Here is a 22,563-nt window from a genome sequence, read left to right as displayed (position 1 = left end):
TTTGCTATTTCCAGACTCTCGAAAGCATCCTAAAATCTAGTATCATGTACCGATCTCAACAGTTTTAGATGGTGTTCATTTGTTTTATGGCTGTTCTCCAAGGCGTGTCGAGCGACGCTAGACTTTTCTCGTCTCCGAAATCGTATATGTGATATGTGTTTTTTGAAACGACTTTCAATAGCTCGCCTAGTCTCATCGATATATTTATTGTCACAGACCTCTCAGTTTCTTTCATATAGGTATCCCCTACTTGTTTTTCAACATTTCGTCTGCAGGGTTATATAACAATTGTGGAAGTGAGAAAGAAGTTTTCAAGGTTACTTCCACTTCTTTAAGATGCGATCTGAATAGGAATATTTAATCTAATCAACAAGTTCAAAAACATGAAAAATAGAGATAAAGGTCCTAAAAATAAGAGCAATAGCTCATTCGATTTGGAATCACCTCTAGAAAAATGTTTTTGAAGGATTTTGGTGCAGGTAAAAAATTGCAATTGTTACAAAATTAAATTTTAAAAAAATGGTATTTAGTTTTTCGTTAATAACTCAAAAAATATTAATATTTAAGCAATTTTGAAAAAAGCTCGTTAAAGAGGAGGAAACTTCCCATAAAAAAGTCCCAACTCCCGAAACTCCATCTCCATTATTTATAATTTTAATTTGACGTTGAAAATAGGGTTCCGCGCGGCTGTTACGGCATGCGCGTACTGCCGCTAAAGAGAATTTATTAAAAGAAATAGTTTTTTTATAACATAAAATGTCATTTTGAAAATTTGAAAGAAATCTAGTATTTTCTTAACACATGAATGAATCGAGTCTCGTAGAAAAAAAAGTTTTATCACCATTTTTCAAAAAGTTATTCAATTGTTAACTAACAAATGTTTTCCCAATCTCCGTTGGTATAAATAATGGGATAAAAGGTATAAGTAATTGGCTTATAAATTTTAAACTTCGTGGAGCCCTTTTGATATATATACTTCATACGATCCTGCGATAAAAGTCCATAAAAATGTATTAATTTGTTAATTATGATTTTTTATAACTATTGCAAAATGAAATATCTGATAATTGTTGATAATTTTTTTTCAATTGATATTCAGCTATGCCTGTTTTCACATTAAACAATGGCAGTTACTAACATGGGATATGAACTTTTTACGTAATTTGTTTATTGAATTGTTTTAAACAAATAGAGAAATTCAATATTTTTGAAAAAATTTTTTGCCATTTTGTTGTTTAGAGATAATTATGATTTTAAAAAAATGTTTTCCTTAATTTTAATGTTTAATTGTTCATAATCGATTTTTTTATATTTCGATTGTTTAAATAATTAGTTAAGAAATTATTTTGCTTTTAAAAATCATAATTTACACTTTTTAATAGTTTGGCAAAAAAAATATGCATTTACTATTTATTTGTTTATTAGTTTAACAATTTGTTATAAAGAAATATTGACCAACCAACCAGTTATATATAAAAAAGAATATTATTATTGGATATCACTTGGATATCAATTTCATGGCTGGTGAAATATGAAACACTCCCGAAAACAGCATCTTCAAAAAGGAACATTTAATCGCCTTCACTTAATTGAAACGCTATTTATAATGGAATGGCGAAATATTTGTGAGCATCCGGCTAAAATGTGGTTATTAAATAAAGAACAAATTTATAGCTATCTTACTTATCCAACTTGATTGAAATAGCTGTTCCGAACGATCATTCACGGCGTAATATCCAACGAAAAACCCTTCAGATATCTTCTGCGTCTCCAATAAAACTCCCATCCAAGATCAAACTCCCTGATGACTCTCTAATGATTTTCTATCTAGGCATTACTTCCTGCGACTCTAGCGTGCGCTTACACCGTCCATAAAGGAAATTGAAAAGTTTACGCGGAGAGCATCGCCGGGAAAGTGATGGAAAAGTGTCGTTTTCGTGGAGGAAGTCAGTTGAAGGATATTACTTGATCTCAAGGTAGCAGCTTTCGAAACCGTACTCAGATGCATTTTGGAGACGTATCGATCTTTGCACTAGGAATTTACTCAAGATATCAAAGAAAGACTGCAAGTTAGTCAATTACAGCCTCTCTGGTTGGTCACAGTTTCATTTCTGATAGGTATAAATGGAAGTCACTAATTTTCGAGTATTCAACCTTTCACGATCTGAAAAATTAACGAATCATCATTTGATGGAGTTGGCAATACCATATTAGAAAGTACTCAGTCTATAAAGCATATGTTTCAAGTTTGAAGAGGCTGCTTTGTGCGGGATTTGTTTCACAGCCATCAATAGCAGAAGTTTTCAGTGAATTTGTGAAAATTGAGAAAATTAATCATCGTTATGTGGTACAATACTTTCATTTGAAAGGCCTCAGCCCAACCAATATAGTAGCTGAGCTGGATTCTACTCTGTATGAGTCTGTTCCTTCGTTTGCAACAGTAGTATATCGGGTAGCAGAGTTTTTTTATTACCTTGGGAGCTGTCTGACTTGTCCATTTAGTCCAAGTCTCCAGGAAACACTGCAGCCTCTTGGGCTTATTGCGTTTGTTCTCCCATCTTCTCATGACACCCATTCCATCAGTCTCGTTCCCTGTACTGAAATACGTCTGAAATACGGATGTGTATAGTTCTAGCGGATAGCTGTAGTTTAGATTTCTATCCGCTCGGTATATTCCAGCTCCCGTTCCATGTTTGGTCTTCGATCCATCTGTATACCAGGTGTTTTTTCCAAACATGTTTTCGGGATGACTAATGGTCTTCCACTCTTCACGGCTTATGATTTTGGCCGTGAAGTTTGTGTTAAAGGTGTACTTCGGTGTCATGTGGTCCGTGCACATATTCAATATGTGCTCCTCCACTTGTTCCGAAATTTCTGTTCGGTCCGATCTTCTGTAGTTCCGTGAGTTTTCCAGTCTGAATTGGTCCATCCTGGCCTCCCCCATTATCACAAAATGTAAAGGAGGTAGATTCAGGAGTGTCTCCAATGCAGCTGTTGGGGTAGTTCTCATTGCTCCCGTCATTCCCAAACATGCAAGTCTTTGCACCTTGCCTGGTTTGTTGATGGCAGTCGCCTGCATCACCTCTGGCCACCAGACCAGAGATGCGTATGTTATCATGGGTTTAACCACCATCGTGTATAGCCAATATACCATGTCTGGTTTTAGTCCCCATATTTTTCCATAGGTGCGTCTGGCGAGCATCAGTGCTACCTCCGCTTTCCTCTTTATCTTGTCCAAGTGTTGGTTCCAGGTCAGTTTGGAGTCTAGGACCTTGAAGTTTTAGAGGTCCGAGACCCTCCGTTTTAGTCCTGTTGGTGAATGCTACTAGGTCGATTTGGATGGGCTTATGTTAAGCCCTTCCTCGTCGGTCCATCTTGTTATAATGTTCAGGACCTGCTGCATGCATCCTTTCACTACATTATTGTATTTAACCTGGACTAGGATGACTAAGTCGTCTGCATAGCCCAGTGCTTTATACCCATTACGGTCCAGGAGACATAGTAGCTCGTCCATTACAAGGTTCCATAACAGAGGGGATAGAACCCCCCCTGTGGACAGCCCCTTACTACCCGTGCCACGACTGTTTCCCCCATAATGGTTGTATATACCAATCTTCCCCTAAACATGCAGCTTGTCTTGTCGATCCCTCTTCTCCTCGACGCCTGGATGATTGATTCTAACGACGTATTATCAAATGCGCCCTCTATGTCCAAGAAAGCAGCTAAGAGTACTTCCTTGTTTTTGTAGGTATATTCTACTTTTTCTGTTACACGGCATAGAGCCGGCATTGAGCTTCACTGGTTCCGCTCCCACGGAACCAGTGAAGCGGAAAATGGAAAGCGGGGATAAGTGAAAGTACTCGAACGACCTATAAATAGTCATCTCTCGGAGGAATCAGTCCAGTCATCACCCGAAGACGATTGTAGATACTGACAGTCGAAACGTCATGAACTAACGTGACTTGGAATCGCTCCACTTTTTATTTTTATTTTCTATCTATTTTTACTTGTATTTTATTTCACTATTATTTCATTTCAGGTTTATTTTGGTTAATATAATTCTTATTTTCAGCTATTCATTTTTAATTCTTCTTTTTTAGTTGTTTCAGGGATTTCAAATCATTTTATATAGTAGACAATGGAAGTCCGAACTAGTGAAATTCATCATGAAACATTGTCAATCACCTTCAAACAAAGGATGCTGTCTATTTATCGTTTTATCAAATTTTTTTGTAGTCCCCATTTTTAAAAAATGGGTAGAAAATACAACTACACTTAGATGGCCATGACTTCAAATCTAGATGTATTTTCCAATGCTGAACAACTTTTTTAAATAACATTTCCCGAGATTTATCACAACAAGTGTACTTTACTCTTGTCTCAAAATCAAATATTTGAAGGCTCCTCTTACGTGTGTTTTACTGTATTTTGTTGGTGCATGTTCAGTTTTAGGGGATGCACAAACTTTTATCAGGAATAACTTTTTGTCAAAAAACCCTTAATAAATAAGTTTCCCATATGGTGCATACTTTAGGGATGACACTGTATATCATCGAACTTTTTTAATTCTGATTCTGAATAAAGTATATCTTGATCGATTACTTTGCTGTAATTTCCACAAACTTTATGTCCTATGAAATGTATATAGAAATCTATAAAAATGCTAGCTAATTGGTACATATCTGCATTTCTCCTAGATTCTCTTAGGAAAAAATATAATCTGAATACAGTAAATCCCACTTATTGTCGTGGGAAATAGAAACATTCGTTCCCCTGCCCAGACCCAACCAAACAACACCCAGAACACTGAATAAATCACAACTCGACTTTTACGACTTCGATGCGATCCCAACTTACTTTTAAAGAAAGTTATAATCTGAAAACTCCCAAGTGGGTGAATTCCCCCGCAGCTAGAGAATTAATTTCAATTCTGGAACTTTCCCGATGTAAGGAGCTTAACAATGGTCGCAATTGTGTGGATTGTGTGGTTGCCGGTGTTGTTCGAGAGTTCTGAGGAAAGCCATATGTAGGAAAGCCCTCTATTTACGCAACACTTATACCAAGTTTGTTTTGTCCCTGAGAGATTCGCAAACGAATTGGTTCAGGTAAGTAGCTCAATAGTTTACTGGAAGAATATTATATATACAGGGTGTAACTGAATAAGTGTAAAACATTTAAGGGGGTGATTCCTCATCGAAAAAAAGATAGAATCTTTCATATAAAGAAACATCTTTGGAGAATCCCTTGTTAAGATACAGCCCCTTGAAGGAGGTACATAAAATTTGTATAACAATCTTTTTCACAAGCATTGAAAAAGTTACAATATTGAAATTAACCTGACGTTTTGTACTACCAAAAAGATACTTACCCAGAAATTTATTTGGTTTACCCCATGGTTGTAAGGCGTGGAAAACGCAACCCCTAAAATTTATTTCCAATGTAACTTTTTGTCTTATCATTTGTTTACCATTTAAAAATGTATTTCCGATAGCCTGTTTCATTCTAAACAAAAAATGTCTCCTGGGTGTTTTGCCCAAAATAAACCAGTTCGCAGCAAAAAATTATTTTACGAACAACTACAGAGATACATCGTCATAAATTCGAACTGAATTTATTGTTATTTTGTAGTTAGTACCTGCATTAAATGATCAAAGGGTTACAAACAAAACTGATTTATTAATAACAAAACACACAACATGTAGAAATTATAGTAAATGTTCAATATGTCTACCTTCAGACATTATGCATGCGTCTAGAAGTCGTCGCATTGAGCCACGTATTCGCTCAAATATTCCTGGAGTCTCTCTGATTACCCTGCACGCATCGATGATACGGTTTCTTAAGTCCTCTACCTCGCGAACAGGAGTACGATAAACCAAATGCTGTAAATGGCCCCAAATAGAGAAATCGAGAGGATTGAGATCCGGGGATCGAAAGGGCCAGTTCTGTGGTCCTCCTCGACTTATGCACTGATTTGCATATGTTTCAGTTAAATGCTGACGTGCTACTTCACTAAAATGGGCGGGAGCCCCATCATGCATAAAAAACATATCCCTTTTGACGCCCAAAGGAACTTCCTCCGGCAGTACTGGATGCACTTCTCTTAAAAATTGAACGTATGCCTCACCATTCAATCGAGGAGGTAGAAAATGAGGCCCAATTAAATCATCCACACGTTAAGAAAAAACTGTTCTTGATGGTTAGTTTCGACAATAGCGTGAGGGTTTTCATCAGCCCATATGTGGTAATTATGAAAATTAATAATCTTGTCCCGAGAAAAACTACATTCGTCTGTGAATTCTATCGTCTTCAGAAAGTCACAATTTCTTCTAATCATTTCCAGCATCCAATTGCAAAATTCCAGACGGTTCGGAAAATCTCGCGGTAACAGTGCCTCTACTCGTTGCAGATGGTAAGGGTATAAGAGTTGTTCCTTTAAAATTCGAAATACCGTCATATGATCAACATTTATCTGGAAAGCAATCTTTATAGTACTGGTAGTAGGTTGTTCTTCAATCAAATTAAGTACTGCTTCCTCAAGCTGTAAGATACGTGACCACAAAAGAATAATTCCCTGTGTATATCTCGTTGTTAGAGGGAAAACTAACGGCACAACTTCCGTAATTATGATTATTTATCACAAACCTCTTTATGCCGTTCACTTTGAAAATAGGCAGCATGTAGGTACCACTGGTTGCCTGAAAATCAGTAGTGGAAGAATTATAATTTCACACAATATTGCGCTGTTATCAAGATATGGTTATTAAAAGACTAAAGTAGTATGAAACTAATGAATAAAAGTAGTCGCAAGGTGCATAGAATATCCCTTGTGTGATCACTTGGACCCCTGCCCCATGTAAAATATTTTGTCAAAACTCTCGACCTACAGCACTCATGATAAAAAATAATAAACAGGGATCCAATAAATTTCAGCATTTCAATCACAGTAGGTGCTGAGTACAACTCAAGAAACGCAGCTGTACAATGTCAAATTGGCACTTCAATTTTCGTTGTTCACATTTTGAAATAAATTAATTTAAGGTGAAAGATTTTGTTTATGGTCAATTCGAAAATGTGAATAAATCAGGGGCGAGATTCGATTCTTGCACCATCTATCGACAAGTGTACAAAGTGGGGTTAATCCCATTTCTCGCGTCCACAAAAGAAAAGGGAATCGGTTCGACACCAGGGTTTCTATGTATATTTAGTAGTATGGAGGGTCCTCTACCCTCCATATAAATATATTACAAAAAGGTTGCTTTTGTTTGATTTTCATGCAGTAGGATCGGGACCAAAATATTGTCAAAATTTTAATAATAATCAGATACAAGAGATTTGAAAATTTCTAAGATAACTTGGGCAATGTTATTTGAAAAAAAAATCTGTTTTTATGTTAAACAGCTGTCGCCCCACTAGGAATGACAACCCCCAAAAGTCGAAACTTGTTGGAGCTAATGATTACCAAGGCCTCACCTTTAAACGTGCGATTCCGAGCAAAGGAGGTTGGTAATAAATATTCACGAGGATGGATTTTTTTAATATTACATTAACAAGGAATTATCAACAAGAAAATACAAAGATTGGTTAGTATATAGTAGATTATAAATAGCAGGCATACATTGAGTTGAATAATGACGAGTGATAGCTGCAGTATTTTGTGATTTATCAAAGGCATTCGAGTGGTATCATGAAATACTGTTACAGAAATTTCAGCACTAGGGAATTAGAGGAATTGCCTTTGAATGGTGTAGCTTTCAAGTCGAAGCCTTATAGTAAAAACAACAATACTCTGGAAAAACGTACATGAAGACTGGCGTACCTCAAGGCTCAATACTGGACCCACTCTTCTTTTTGATGTATAATAATTTGCCCCAAAAAAAATGTCTGGGCATGTTATATCATTTATCGTAAAACTCCAACACTTCATGTTTTTTAAATAGATTAAATGAGACATACAATGGTTTGCAAATTAGTTAAATTCTGAGGAGTCCTCAAAAGATCACAAGTTTTTTTTCATTCATGAGCAGGTGGCAAGGCAAAATTTTTTCAGATTACGGTTATTACTATTACTGGAACTGAATGTATTTTCATAAAAATAAAAGCGAATTGAAAAGTTATCTGCACATTTTTCTAATATATCGTATCATAACCAGAGCTTTGTAAACTTGGATAGACCTTTATCGAACAAATTGATTTTATATCAGTCTTGGGAGCTAAAATTCTCTGAAATAAAACCATATCATTCTTATTACAAATTTATTTTCCTAGTTTATGCACTCAAAACACAAGCTCCTCCAACAGCTTTGATTTTGTCTTCAGCTGATTTCGAGAAGAACTTTGCTTTGACAATGACGGGCTGGTCGGGCAGGCGCCCTTTACCCAAAAGCTTGTAGTATCCCTGGAATAGAAAAAAAATATTAATCAAAAATGTTTTGTGAACGTGAAAAAATTTAATTTTAAAAATATCGAGTCAGTTAAAGAACATTCGGCATTATTTATACGACCGCCCGTTCATATCTATCATCATTAAAATATAACTCTTCCAAAACTACTAAAAAAAATAAAAACAAAATACATAGACTGTTTTAAGTCCATATTTGCAAGCAATGAAATTACATCAAAAACAAACAATTAAAAACACAGTTCTAATTTTTCAGTTTAGCAAATACCACTTACAGCTTTAACAATGTCAATTACAGGTGCCTTTCCCTCGGGATGGTCTTTGTACTGCAGCCTTGTCTGTTCACTAACGAGTGTCCACAGTTTGTCCAGATTTATCGCTGGGGACCATTTGGAGTTTCGCCTCAAATGGTAGTTACGCATACCAAGCTAAAAATAACAGAAAAAGTCTGGTCAACAAATTTAATGGATTTCAAACTACTCAAAGGGGGGAACTTTGAAATAAATTCAGATACAAGTACATTCGGCATTTTTTATACGACCGCCCGTACATTTTAACATCATGATATACTTTCAATGAAAATTTGTAAAAAATTGTTGAAAAACATTGATTGGCAGATTAAACTCAGAAATTTCAAAAAATCGGGACAAAACCAAACCAGGCTCTCAAGTCCTTCCAAGTTTTAGATAATAAAACTCAAATTAGACGTTGATTTTACTGATTTTCGTAAAGCTTTTGATCAGGTTCATCATGATATTCTGATGGCAAAGCTTAGTAAATATGGAATTTCAAGAAACTCTTTAGAACTAACGAAAAATCATTTTCAAAATAGATTTTTCATTGTCAAACATAATGGAAAAATTTCAGATAAATTTCCAGCTAGGTCATGTGCCACAAGGATCAAATCTAGGTCCACTTCTGTTCATAGTTTTCATCAGTTACCATCAACTCTGAAATATTCGGACTATCTTCTTTTTGCTGATGATTTGAAACTCTTCAAATCAGTCTAATCAGTCTGAGACTGTACATACCTGGAGATGAATATAAATAATATATTAGATTGGAGTTTGAACAACAAATTATACTTCCATCTAAATGAATGTTCAGTCATCTCAATAACTCGCATAAAGGAGCCAATCATATTTAGATGAGATTGATGGTGTGGTTCTTGAAAGAAAAACTGATACAAAAGATCTTGGATTGAGGTATAATACAAAATTTTCATTTGTTGATCATATGAGAGATATTATGAAATCTGGTAGTTGGATGTTGGGTTTTGTAATCAGACAAACTTCTTCATTCTCTAATATAGACATTATTAAATCACTTTATTTTTCGTTAGTGAGACTGAAATTGTAGTTTGCTTCCATTATTTGGTTTGCGAAGTACTAAACCTATATGAAAGAACTAGAGAAAATCTAGAACAAATTCTTGAGGTATCTATTTTTTAAGCAATATCACAAGTGGCCAAACTACAACTCAACAAGGTTTTTGGATCTAGAACATATGTTAAATTTACCTATTTAAGCAGTATATCCCTCTACAGTTCTGGTACTTATTTTACTATTTTTATGCACTCATAAGTATTCCACGGATATGAACTTTTATTTTTTTCATCCATGTAATTGAGCTGTAATGGCTTGTTTGGATAATGAATAAATAAATAAAAAAGTCATTACCCATATTCATTTATTGACAGTAAGTTTTGAAACTCTTGTTAACTTTATCAACTATCTTGATGTAATTATGATGCACTGTTTAGAACCTTTGGGGTAGTAAAGAATATTACTGGAGTTTTTTCCCCAATATCAAATTGTTATTTTTAACACCTCGACATGTGTTTCGATCAGCAAGCGAACATCTTCAAGAGCAAGATTAAACTGGAAAGTTCCATAAGTTAACGCTATTCCAGTTCAATCTTCCTCTTGAAGATTATCACTTGGTGATCGAAACACGTATCGAGGTGTTAAAAATAACGATTTGGTGTGGAATAGTGTTAGCTTAGGGAAGTTTCCAGTTTAATCTTCCTCCTGAAGATGTTCACTTCGTGATCAAAACACATGTTGATGTGCTAAAAAGAATGATTTGGTGTTGGGGAAAACTCCAGTAATATTTATGTTGATATAAGATTCATACAAATTCAGAAATTCTGCCAAACCAACAGAATGAAGAACCCAGTAAATGATCGTTTTGAATTCGAAGATATAAAAAGTTAAACAGGACGTTGGTGCAGTTCCCGTTTATCTTTTTAGTACAAGGTATCATCTTGCTTGTCAATGTTGTAAAGTCTTGTGGATGATTTGGTTTCCACAACTCTTTTCATATACATATCTATCAGTTCAAAACATGTTTCTACTGCCAACTCCATCTCTTTTCTATTTTTACCTTTGAAATCCAGACATAGACAACTCAAGCCCCTTTACATAAAATAACCTCTAAACGTGATGAGACTGCATGTTATTTTTATCGCTCACCTTTCCAAAGTATCCAGGATGGTACTTGTCAAAGTTTATCCTGTGGTGATGCATACCACCAGCATTACCACGACCTCCAGGATGCTTGCGGTGCTTACCTGAAAGAAACAATGAGGATTCAGCATATGTACTCCCACAGTTATAAAACGTAGATTTTGCATGTAATAAATCAGTAAACGAACTAAGTAATCATAAATTTAATTTCATACCGCCCTGTCGACAAATCATCATGTGAATGATGTATTTTGATTAAAAACCAACACAGTGTAAAATGGAAAGTAGATATCATTTTCAAATCAAGTGGAGAGTTTTAGGATATCTTGTATTTTTCCTTTTTCAATTTATTTATTGTTCAGCTAGTTGGAAATCCCTGTTGAAATGAGACACTCAACATGCAAAGTAGTGCTATCAAAATGTGGAAATATTTTCCGTTAATTATCAACTATATGGAAAATAGGATTAAGCTTACCAATACGTCCATGTCCATGGCTTACGTGTCCCCTTAGTTTCCTTGTCTTCTTTTTGTGGGTCGACTGAAAACAAGATATACCTTTATAACATAACCTCTATGGAACTCTTAGAAAAAAATAAATTATTTTCGACAAAAATTTCAGAATATACGAACGTAACCAGAAATTGATACTATTTCATTAGAATATACACTATATCAAATACTAATAAAAATACAGATGGTTAAGATATTTGGTGTTTAAGAATCCGAAAAGTAAACTTATCAACACTCACCATTTTGGTAGAGAAATGAAGGAATCTATTTTTTCGGTGTTGCCAGATCTAACTTTTCTTCTTCTATGAATTCATTCCTCAGAGGAAAGAAATGATTTACACATTTGTCATTTGCCCATTCAAATATCCGTGTGATGCGACATCTGATGGTTAAATATCCAACACAAACGTTATACATGCAGAATACTGATTCTTTCTCATTTTCACCAGCTCGGTAAGGTGTCCATTGGTTTGTCCACCAATTGTGATGGACCAGACCCTAGCTTTTATATATGATGGAATTGGCCGGTAATTGATGGAAATCCATATGACTAACTTATTCACTGAACAGTTTCAGGAAAACGCAACACGGTTTCGCCATACAATGGCTTCTTCGGGCATGTCTTCAACTCTATTCTGCGTATTTAATGCTTAGTATACCTTACTTTACAATTTCAAGTACTCATATTTCAAATGTTTGAGTTTTACCTGAGTTTGTAATGAATTAAATTACCTGAGCGTAAGTCCCAGTTTTCACATTTGAAAAAATATTAAGTGAAAGGGAATTATTCAATTCTAATCGATCATTCAGTGAACATTTTAAAAGATTGAATATCAAACTCTTCTCTTTTGAATGTAACACGTCGAATTCATGATTGAACTCATCTCCTTCTGCTAAACGGTGGTTTGTAAATGTGGAAATGGTTTGCTATTCACAAAACTACTTCTATATTCTTTAATTCTTTGAGAAAATGTTCTTTCTGTTTGACCAATTTTCGAAGCGCTTTTTTTCCTGAATACTTGTGTTATATAATTCGTTATTTGCCGATATTGATCAATAATAGATTGAATCAATTAGGATAATAATTTGAACCTACTCAAAAAATAAAATAACTATTACCAAAATTGATATTGCTTCCTGAAGAGTGTTTAGTTCATATTGCCCTCATTATTCATTGATATTTTCTTGTTCTGCTTGCAACTATTAGTTATATGCAAATATCAGATATTTTCAATCTGTCATTGTGACAGACATCATGGTTTCATCAAAACTAGTCTCAAATTCATGATACATTCCAAAGTTCAGTTCTATAACAGGAATCAAAGCGAGTTTTTTTTTCAAACCTGTGCTTTAATTACTTTTTTTTGAATATGTAATAACTGAAATGACGTAGAAAAATCATTCAAATGATCTATCACATCAAATACATTGCCAAAATTATTGTTAGAATAAATATTTGAATATTTGTGACTGTGGGTGTCAATACTCTTTGATATTTTTGGGTTTGTCATTCGAATTATTAAAACTACATCACAGAGGAAATTATACATGTCAAAACTCGGGAATACTGTCCCAGTCTAATATCCCCAAAGACCATTGGCAGAATATTATCTGTAGACGAAGAAGAAGAACTTAACCTCTTAACATAACCACAGAACAGCCACAGATAGAACGGTAACGGCAATGTTGACGACAGAACCACTTTTCTCAGCGCCTCCAGTGTTTGGCAGCCGAACCTAAGAGATATAGCGCGAAATTCAAAGTGTGGCTGTTCGCATTTTACTTTTTTGTTGAAACTTTTCCTAGAGATCAATTACCCTAACACCAAACTGATATTTTTGCACTCGACGCGCGTTTCGCTAACAAGGTTAGCATCTTCAGAAGAAGAAAATTGATACAGTATCAATTTTCTTCTCCTGAAGATGCTAACCTTGATAGCAAAACGCGCGTCGAGTGCAAAAATATCAGTTTGGTGTTAGGGAGATTGATCTCTAGGAAAAGTTTCAACTGTTACACCACAGGTTCCAATCTCATCATTTATTGTTATTGTTGCTTCACTACCGGTCAGGTTTTGATTCCACAGAAATCATCTGGGAAAAACCTTGACCAATCAAAAATATCAACAAGTGAAGCAACAATAAATATGTGAACTGAATTACCTCAAATTATGATCAACCATATTTATTTTCAGTTAAATTTGTGTAAATGTGGTAATGAAACTATATGAACTCAGTTCAAAATTTATTGGAAATACGTAAACCTCAACTTACACTAATGTTTTTTCAATAAACGATTCTTTTTCTTCAAAAATTTTTCATGAGCAGACAATATAATTGGATCAATGAAATCGCTGTTTGTCTGGGTGTTCAAAAACCTAATGAATTTTTTATCTCTTCCCCTAGTAACCAAATTGACTTTTCTACACCAAAAATACAAACAGCATCTAACAATCAGATGACACAGTTTTGAATCATTGTCAGAATGATCTGGACAGTTGACTAGGTTAAAGGATAGTTGCTCCAGTATTATTTTCCTCAAAATTTGTGAAATATTTGTAAAATTACACAAACGCTTATTCTATTCCTTGTTGGTGTCCGGAAATGACTTTCTTGCTCTTGCTCAAAAGTGGAAGTTGATGGCTGGTTTATATAGCTATTATCACAGCTTCCATGACCTGAAAAATTACATTAATATATAATTTCTCTTTCTTTCTTTCATATATTGTGTAAAATTAACAAATTGGTATGTATGATGAACATTCCAAGATTTTTCTATTCATACCTTGGGTAACACTGATAATTTCATTTCTGGAAGGTGTACCAAAACAAATTTCTTGCTCAGGTATGGAAGTGGAGGGCTGACACATGTCCTCATATTGTTCTTGGCCTATAAAATGAAATTGCAGCATTTGTATGGATTTTTTTCTATAAACTACATATATTTTGGAACTACAGTTTTACAATAATTCTTACCTGCCACAGAAGACCTACTCATTCTTGCCATACCTCTTGGTTCTTCGATAGTTTCTGAAAACATATAGAACACTATTATTCAACCACATGATAACATCTCTATTTTTCTGCAAATTCATATAGCAATACTTATGGTGCACTCGATAAGTGGTTAATCAAATTGTTGTTTAATAATGAGAATATGATGAATAAGATATATAAACTAGAATTGCAAGATATCGAAAGGAGTAAGGATTATGCTTACTTACCAGGAAGAAATAAAACAGGTACAGCATGTCGTTTTAAACCTCTTCTGCTAGTAATTTTATCTTCAACAGCGAAATATCTGTCACAAACTCGTGAGTTACAATAAATTGTCTCATGGGGTACATTGAAGAGTTCTTTATTGTTTATATTCTTGAGCCAAACATCGAAAACAGCGGGGTCATCTTTGGGAAACCGATGTTGACTACTCTTCCTATCCTCACAAGAAGGAACGCAGCACTTTTTTCGATATCGTTTATGTTCGGAAGTACTCATTACGATAAATAAAAATATGAAACTGACAGTACACAAGCAAAAAAACAATTTCAAAAGGAAAACAGTCCCAAACCATATTTATACATTATTATCACAACAAAACTAACGGACGTCCTACCTAATTTAAGTTCATTCTTCTTCTGTAAACAGTAATTTGAATCATGCGCGCGCAGAAGGCACGTGATTCATTACAGAAAACTGGAGAAAACCCCGATAGTGTCGCCATCCCTGGTTTGGCAGCCGCGTAACATATAACCAAGTGTTGCCATTTAACTTACATTTCTATGTGTGGCTGTTTTGTGAACATAACTGGTTACACTTTTGAAGGTTTACATGTTTTGAATTTTTTTTAAGTTTCGTCAAAACATGGAAGAAAATTCGCAAAGTAACATAAATTTTGTACCCTGTGTTCGTTGGGTGAAACGAGGAGTAGCAAATGCAAATCCAGCAAAGGTAAATAACCACGTTTTGGTATCAGAAAAAAAATCAATCCCTTTATATTTTGCAGGTTCAGCTATCAAAAAATGAGTTGATACAGATAATAAATGATACAAAAAACAAACTGAAGTAAGCATAAGCATAACAATTTCAGCTCTGATTTTTGAAACGATTATCAGATATCAGAGTTGCCTTTTCAATAAGCATGTATAATAAGCTTTCATTTTCAGTGTGGCTGATAATGAAGACGAAGTCATGGAAGGAGAACCGTCAGGAACAGACGAGTTCAATTTTGAAAATTATGATGAAAATGGTTTGTAAAAAATGCATTCAAAGCTCTGACACTATATTGAAACATATTTTTTAACTTAGACGAGGCTAGCACTGCAAATGCACTTGGGATCGCATCCTTAGCCGATTTACCTACCGGAGCAGAAGATAATTTCTCCGAGTCAGATGATTCCGAGAAAGAAGATGATCTAATCAAGCCTACAGATAATCTAATTCTAGTGGGACATGTTGAAGGAGATTCCAGTATTCTGGAAGTGTACGGTTAGTGTTTTCAATTGTATTTTGAAATGATAGTAATTAGTTGGATAACTGGTAATCTTCATGCACATTAAGCTTTCTTATATCAACGAACTCTGTCTAAGATCAATTCGTCTGACTTGTGATCGGCAGACAAAAATGTCTAGGTCTGACCTGGTAAGAACTGCTTGCGTTCTGACTTTTCAAGATATATTTTATTATAAAAAGTGATTTGCTATTGTAGAAATCTTGAAACTACTATCAAACTCAAAGGATTAACCAATTTTTTTTTACAATTTTGTATATAGAGTGAAAGTTTCATTTTTTTGCAGTATACAATGAAGATGAATGTTCTCTGTATGTCCATCACGATATCGTCTTGCCGTCCTTTCCCTTATGCCTTGAGTGGCTGAACTATGAGCCAAACATGCCGGCAGGCAATTATTGTGCAGTGGGTACGATGTCTCCAATCATAGAAGTGTGGGACTTGGATATGATGAATGTAATTGAACCATCGTTTACTCTTGGAAAAGCTGGTAGCAAGAAGAAAAACCGCAAGAGGATAGGTAAAAATACAACACATATCTATAGGTTTACTTTTTCTATATAATCCATCTTAATGAATTAGTTGTTCACCATATTTTCATTTTATACTTATTATGTTTTATGCAGTTGTGCATAATTCATATTTATGCATCTCCCACGACTTCACTTTTTTCATTATCTGGATTAACGTAAGTACATAATCCGTATCCATGGATTGTATATTCAGGATATTTACAGTTTTATGTAATTTACTGATCTACCTGATCCATGTGAAATTGGCAAGAAAGAGAAAATAAATCTATATCTACCACTGAATGGGTTGTGATTGTTGTTTTTATAGGTCACACTGATGCTGTCCTTTCTTTGGCCTGGAATCATACCTACGATCATGTCATGGCAAGTGGATCAGTAGACAAAAGCATAATCCTGTGGGACATGGAACAGAAAGTGCCCAGCACCACTATTAACGTTTTTGGGGACAAGGTGCAGTGCCTCGAATGGCACAGAATGGAAGCCCAAACTCTTTTGGCAGGTAAGTGTCGAATCTTAATGATATCTTTTTGGTTTTGTTGGCTGATTTATCATAAAAATCTGTTATAATGTGAAAACAGAAGGAACCTAATATTTTTCCCTGGTGCTGTTTCATATTTGAATGTATCCTGCTAGGAATCGCACATTGGAAGGCAAGACCTTGGTAATCCTTTAATGACACATCTTTTGAAGACATCTTTTCAATAGAAAAACCTATTCATATCCATTTTTTGCCCATTTGTGGTAGGATTGTGATGTTGCCTCTTAGGATTGTACTATCTTCAACATTACCCTCTGAAAACGATTATGTCTGGGGCCCGACAGGGCATTTTACTTTTTCAAATATCTCTGAGGATACAATCAGAAACAGTATCAAGAAATTAAAACCAAAAAAATACTGTGGTGTGGACAATATTCCTCCATACATTTATAAGGGATGTATTGACTTTCTTGTACAACCTCTAACTTATCTATTTAATGAATCTTTTAAATGTAAAGTGTTTCCTTCTGCTTTAAAAATGTCAATTGTTACACCAATTTTTAAATCTGGTGACAAAAATCAAGTTAAAAACTACAGGCCAATAAGTATTATGAATACATTGGCTAAAATTTTCGAAACAATCATCTATGATGACATCTACACTCATTTTAAATTTAAATTTGCAGAACAACAACACATTTTTCTCCCAGATCGATCTACAGCTACGAACCTTTTTTTATTCACTCAATCTGCTGCTGAAGCTATTAATAAAAAGGAGCAACTTGATTCAATTATGACTGATTGTGCAAAGGCATTAGATAAAGTTAATCATAACATACTATTAAAGAAACTTGGTGATTTTGGATTTTCTGAGGCAGCTCTGCAATTTATAAAATCTTATTTGCTTGACAGATATCAGCAAGTCAGGGTGGGGCAGTCATTATCTGACAGGTTTTCTGTAACATTTGGGGTGCCACAGGGTAGCAACTTGGGCCCACTTCTTTTCATAATTTTCATCAATGACCTAGCTCACTGCATTTTACACTCATTTTGCCTTATATTCGCAGATGATTTTAAGCTGTTTAAGCTAATAACGTGCCTAGAAGACTGCATGAAATTGCAGGAAGATCTTGATTCGGTTTGCAGGTGGTTTGAAAGTAACAAAATGTTCTTAAATATCGATAAGTGCTCAGTTATAACATTTACAAGGAAAATTAACTATATTTCTGCTTCTTACAAAGTAGAAAACGTTCCACTTATGCGTAAGTCTGAGTGTAAGGACTTAGGTGTTTATTTTCAAAGTAACCTCAAATTCAACACTCACTATGAATATATTGTCAACAAAGCCTATAAGATTCTTGGTTTTGTTATTAGAAATACAAAAAACTTTAGAGATGTTGGGTGTATTGTAAAGTTATTTAATGCTCTAGTTAGACCTCATCTTGAGTATGCTTCTGTTATTTGGTCACCACAGGGAGAGACCAACGCAGATTTGATTGAAAAAGTTCAAAAAAGATTTCTTAGATATCTTTATGTCAAAATTTATGGCTGCTATCCCATTATGGTGTCTTACAGAAGCATGCTCAAGGAATTTAACATTGTTACTTTACAGAGCAGACGTGCATTACAGGATGTTCTTTTTGTATACTATATAATTAATAATGTAAAGTACAAGGGATCATCTCTGGTCAACTATGTAAAATTGTTGGTGCCTAAGGTAAACCTGCGTAGACAGGACAAGAGAATATTCTTTACCGGCCTTTCTGATAACTCGCCAATCACCTGTATGCTAAATCATTGCAACATTTTAACTGAAAATAGCACCGTGGATCTTTTTACTAAAACAAATGCCAAAGAGATAAGGGCCTACTTTTTCTCACAGCCGGATTCATTTCGAGGTATTGGGTAACTTAATTTATAGGTACTTGTATACATTTAAAAATTGTGATAATTTATTTGATTTCTTTTTTGTTTCCTTTTATATTTACTGTTTTGTTTTATTTTAGTCAGTAGTTCTTAAGCTTATTTTGTTACTGTAGTTTTATCTCTCTTACTTTTAATTACAATTCAATATTGTGTTTGTAGGAGTAAAAAGTAAATAAATAAATAAATTACAACAAAACACTTTTTGACACGACTATCGTCAAACTTAAACCAGTCCGTTTCGTCTTTGACCAAGGTGTAATAATGACCAGATTCAACGCCAGAACCACAGTGAACAATGACTGCATGAAGATTATAGTGTCTGCTAGATTGAATTGTTCATCTATTTCGAACCTTCGTAAGAGTTTGGTGCTTCCGTCAGAGGTTGAGTCATGTTTAAAAAAATAAAAAAAAAAAAAAAAATAAAAACTGTCTTGTATCTGTGTTAGGTTCAAAAATGTTCATTCCAACCTGGTACATCTAACTCAGGGTAGTTGTAGACATGATAGTTTATTGGATACATATTTGAGGCAGTCAGGAAAATTTTGTCTCAAGTGATTTGAATATAAGGGTAAAGTATAATCAAATAATTTATTTCAACTCAAAAGTTTCCATATCCATTGTATTGTGGCTCTTCCTAAAACTACATTTTTTATGATAGGTGGTTGCGATAGCACTGCAAGAGTCTTTGACTGCCGAACTCCAGAACCTCATCAAATTTGGCAATTAGATGGAGAAGCAGAAAGGCTTATGTGGAATCCTTTGGAGCCTTACGTGTTTCTAGCTGGTACCAGCAACGGCTCTATCCAAAGCTTCGATTGTAGAAAAGGTAACACTCTAGTATAGTTGAGTTAGTCAAGAACAAGTCATTAATGAATCAATTTCAGGTCAACTTTGGTCAGTAAACGCTCATTCTAAGGAAGTAACAGGTCTGGCGATCAGTCGTCAGTGTCCGGGTCTTTTGGTGACGGCTTCTCCCGATGAAATGGTCAAGACTTGGGATTTTGCCTCAGGAAGCGTGCCGAAGCTTGTACACGAAAGGGAGTTCAAAATGGGTAACATCCACTGTTTGGAACTTTGCCCCGATTCCCCATTCGTTATAACTCTAGGAGGGGATAATAAGTCGAACAATTTCGCCGTTTTCGATCTCCAGAACGTTGATGTTGGTGAGTGAGGTTATTTTTTCATTTATTCGAAAAGAATCATTTGGTTTTTCTACTTCTCCATCTTCATACAAAGAGGGAACTTTTGAAGAAAAGAAAAAAATTAAGACACCAATAAAAACTATTCACGAAGACTTTAAAAACAATCATGCCAGCCAATGAAAATTTGTTTATTGGAAACTGTATATTCTTTAGACGATATTAGTTTTTGGAAAAACCCCAGTTAGCTTTCTATTTCTTCATATTCATATAGAAAGTAATTGTTTCAAATGCATTTTTTCTCCTCCAGATTGTATCTAAGATAATTCTTGTAAATGATCTTCACTCTTTATTTTTATATTTTATTGGTGATATTTTCTTACTTCAGAAGTTCCCCACTCCCTAGATAAATAGAAAACAAAAAAGCTTTGTATCAAAAAACTATTGTCTCCTAAAAATATTACCTTCTCAACTTCTTACTTATGAGTCATTCTGTAAATATTTGGTGTTTTTCACATACTATCTTCAAAATGAATTATATAAAAGTTAGTCATTAACTAACAACAAGTTAACCCTAACATATTTGTGTCAATTTTTCATTTTGAGTCCGTGACTGTGATTTAAAATTATTTTCAAATATAGTCTTCCTGAAACATATCAGTATGTAAGTCCAAGTATTCTAAAGCAACTTTCATAGGAAAACTTCTTCACCTAAATATAGCTTTTTCTGAATTTTGTTTTACATTCTTGACAGTTAATTTTTGGGTTTTGTTCATGAGCTTTCTCCCAAGATAATCCTCTACCCATATCCAAAGGGTTTGCTACAGGGTGCAGAAAAATATCAATTTATTCCAATGTCAAACATAAAAATCTGCATTTTTCATTATATATATATATATATATATATATATATATATATATATATATATTATTTGATTGATTTTTTGATTCAAACTGAAGGGTGCCTAGAAGATGACAGTACTACCAACTGTCGAAAGCGCTCGCAGATAATTAATAGAAGATATAAAGCTTCAATTTTGTAGAATTTAATATCGAAATATATATATATATATATATATATATATATATATATATATATATATATATATATATATATATATATATATATATATATGTATATTTTTTCAATATTAAATTCTACAAAAAGGATTTGAAGCTTTATATCTTCTATAAATTATCTGCGAGCGCTTTCGACAGTTGGTAGTACTGTCATCTTCTAGGCACTCCTCAAACTATAAAAAATATATGATTTATAGAAAACTAAAACTAAAGACAAGCCATGGTCTAAATGTAGTCAGTTGCAAAGGCAAGCTTCGATTTCGATCACTGAATGAAAATTCGCTCTGTTTCTCTCTGCAGCTTTCAATGAAAGCAGGCAATTTAATAATATCAGACCTTAGAAGAGGTACATTCATGGTACCAGACAGCACAGTTTTGATCTGCCATAGATATCATCAGAGGTATTGAGCCAAGTTATGAAAAATTTTAACTCGTTCCACCCTGAGCAATTTGTAGAAAAATCATTAGGAAGTAGGAAAACGGGCTGGGAGAAACTTTTTGAACGAAAACACTGAATATGTTCTGTCAAAGTTTTAGGAAACGTTTCTGTGAAAAAAATGATCTCTGACGACTTTTTCCTTCTTTTTTTCAGTGAGGCAGACATTTGAATCTAGAGAGTTGGTCCAGCTAGTATCTGATGGAAATGGGGAAAGCTCTAATTCTAATATTTTGGAAGGTGGTAGTAGTAGTTGATGAGAAATAAATATTTATATGAGCAAGTGTGTATCATTATAGAAAGCAAAAAGCCCCTTCATCGCCTGTTAAAGCTGGAAGAATTGTTATAAATCAATAATTCCTCAATTTACTTTAGAGTACTTCTCACATCACGTTCGTGCATCTATCAGTTCATAGTATTCTTGAATCTATAGATTTTACCCATGAGTCATCAATACCTGATGCGATAAAACACATCCTTTTTTTTACCAGTGAAAAATGAAGATAAAACAATTATCTTTTACTCGATCAGCAAAAGCTCTTATTTGGATGATATTTTGTACATGATACATCGAAGAGAAATGGCTTCACAAACTTGATCAATCTTAAAATTTGAAACCATTTGATTCCTTAATGTTAAATTGCTATGGTTTGAAGTCCTTGGCACTACCCGGCGTATTCCCTTACCGAATATAAATACTCAGCTACTATCCATGAGCAAAGCAACCACAAATCCAAGCTGATTACCAAACTGTAATATCTGAAACCCCACTTCACCAGAAAATCTTCACTGATGCCTCAAAACTCATGGTGTAGGATGTGCATTCGTAACGAACAAGATCGCCTGTAAATTTTATTTACATGAATCCGCCACTATTCTCACAGGAGAACTTTATGCCATCTATAAAGCTCTTTCCTTCATTAAAATGACACTTGGCAGAGTTTTTGATAATTGCGGACTCTCCCAACTCTTTTATTTTTTGTCGAAAATATATACCCATCACGTACTGGTAAATATCACTGAAGAGGAGATGAAACAACTAGATAAGAGGACAGTAACCCTCATATGGGTTCCTCTACATACTGGGA

General features: G+C 34.4%; 3 protein-coding genes and 1 long non-coding RNA gene across 4 annotated transcripts; 2 read left to right on the top strand and 2 right to left on the bottom strand.

Moving 5' to 3' along the window:
* Positions 1–7,204: 7,204 nt before the first annotated feature.
* On the top strand, positions 7,205–8,371 carry LOC141485197 (uncharacterized). Its single transcript, XR_012467088.1, has 2 exons — positions 7,205–7,583; positions 7,705–8,371. It is a non-coding gene; the product is annotated as an uncharacterized lncRNA (long non-coding RNA).
* RpL27A (Ribosomal protein L27A) lies at positions 8,243–11,701 on the bottom strand. The gene is made up of 5 exons (XM_074181449.1): positions 11,620–11,701; positions 11,345–11,408; positions 10,876–10,973; positions 8,677–8,829; positions 8,243–8,398 (listed from the first exon to the last, which is right to left on the bottom strand). The coding sequence occupies exons 1-5, from the start codon at positions 11,620–11,622 to the stop codon at positions 8,270–8,272; spliced, it is 447 nt and encodes a 148-aa protein (XP_074037550.1). The 5' UTR covers positions 11,623–11,701; the 3' UTR covers positions 8,243–8,269.
* A 1,907-nt stretch (positions 11,702–13,608) lies between these two features.
* On the bottom strand, positions 13,609–15,123 carry LOC141485264 (uncharacterized). The gene is made up of 4 exons (XM_074181634.1): positions 14,601–15,123; positions 14,353–14,406; positions 14,162–14,266; positions 13,609–14,054 (listed from the first exon to the last, which is right to left on the bottom strand). The coding sequence occupies exons 1-4, from the start codon at positions 14,869–14,871 to the stop codon at positions 13,915–13,917; spliced, it is 570 nt and encodes a 189-aa protein (XP_074037735.1). The 5' UTR covers positions 14,872–15,123; the 3' UTR covers positions 13,609–13,914.
* Positions 15,124–15,152: 29 nt separating this feature from the next.
* Positions 15,153–21,758, top strand: nclb (PWP1 homolog no child left behind). The gene is made up of 9 exons (XM_023156237.2): positions 15,153–15,324; positions 15,380–15,438; positions 15,540–15,622; positions 15,682–15,861; positions 16,170–16,403; positions 16,724–16,915; positions 19,479–19,646; positions 19,705–19,983; positions 21,632–21,758. Exons 1-9 carry the CDS (start codon positions 15,238–15,240, stop codon positions 21,730–21,732), a joined length of 1,383 nt encoding a protein of 460 aa, XP_023012005.2. The 5' UTR covers positions 15,153–15,237; the 3' UTR covers positions 21,733–21,758.
* The last annotated feature ends 805 nt before the right edge of the window (positions 21,759–22,563 follow it).

Source organism: Leptinotarsa decemlineata, unplaced genomic scaffold (genome assembly GCF_025532065.1).
Source record: "Leptinotarsa decemlineata unplaced genomic scaffold, Ldec_3_MD MMD2_tig00026314_RagTag_RagTag, whole genome shotgun sequence".
Classification (NCBI taxonomy): domain Eukaryota; kingdom Metazoa; phylum Arthropoda; class Insecta; order Coleoptera; family Chrysomelidae; genus Leptinotarsa; species Leptinotarsa decemlineata.
This window is presented reverse-complemented; position numbering and strand designations above follow the sequence as displayed.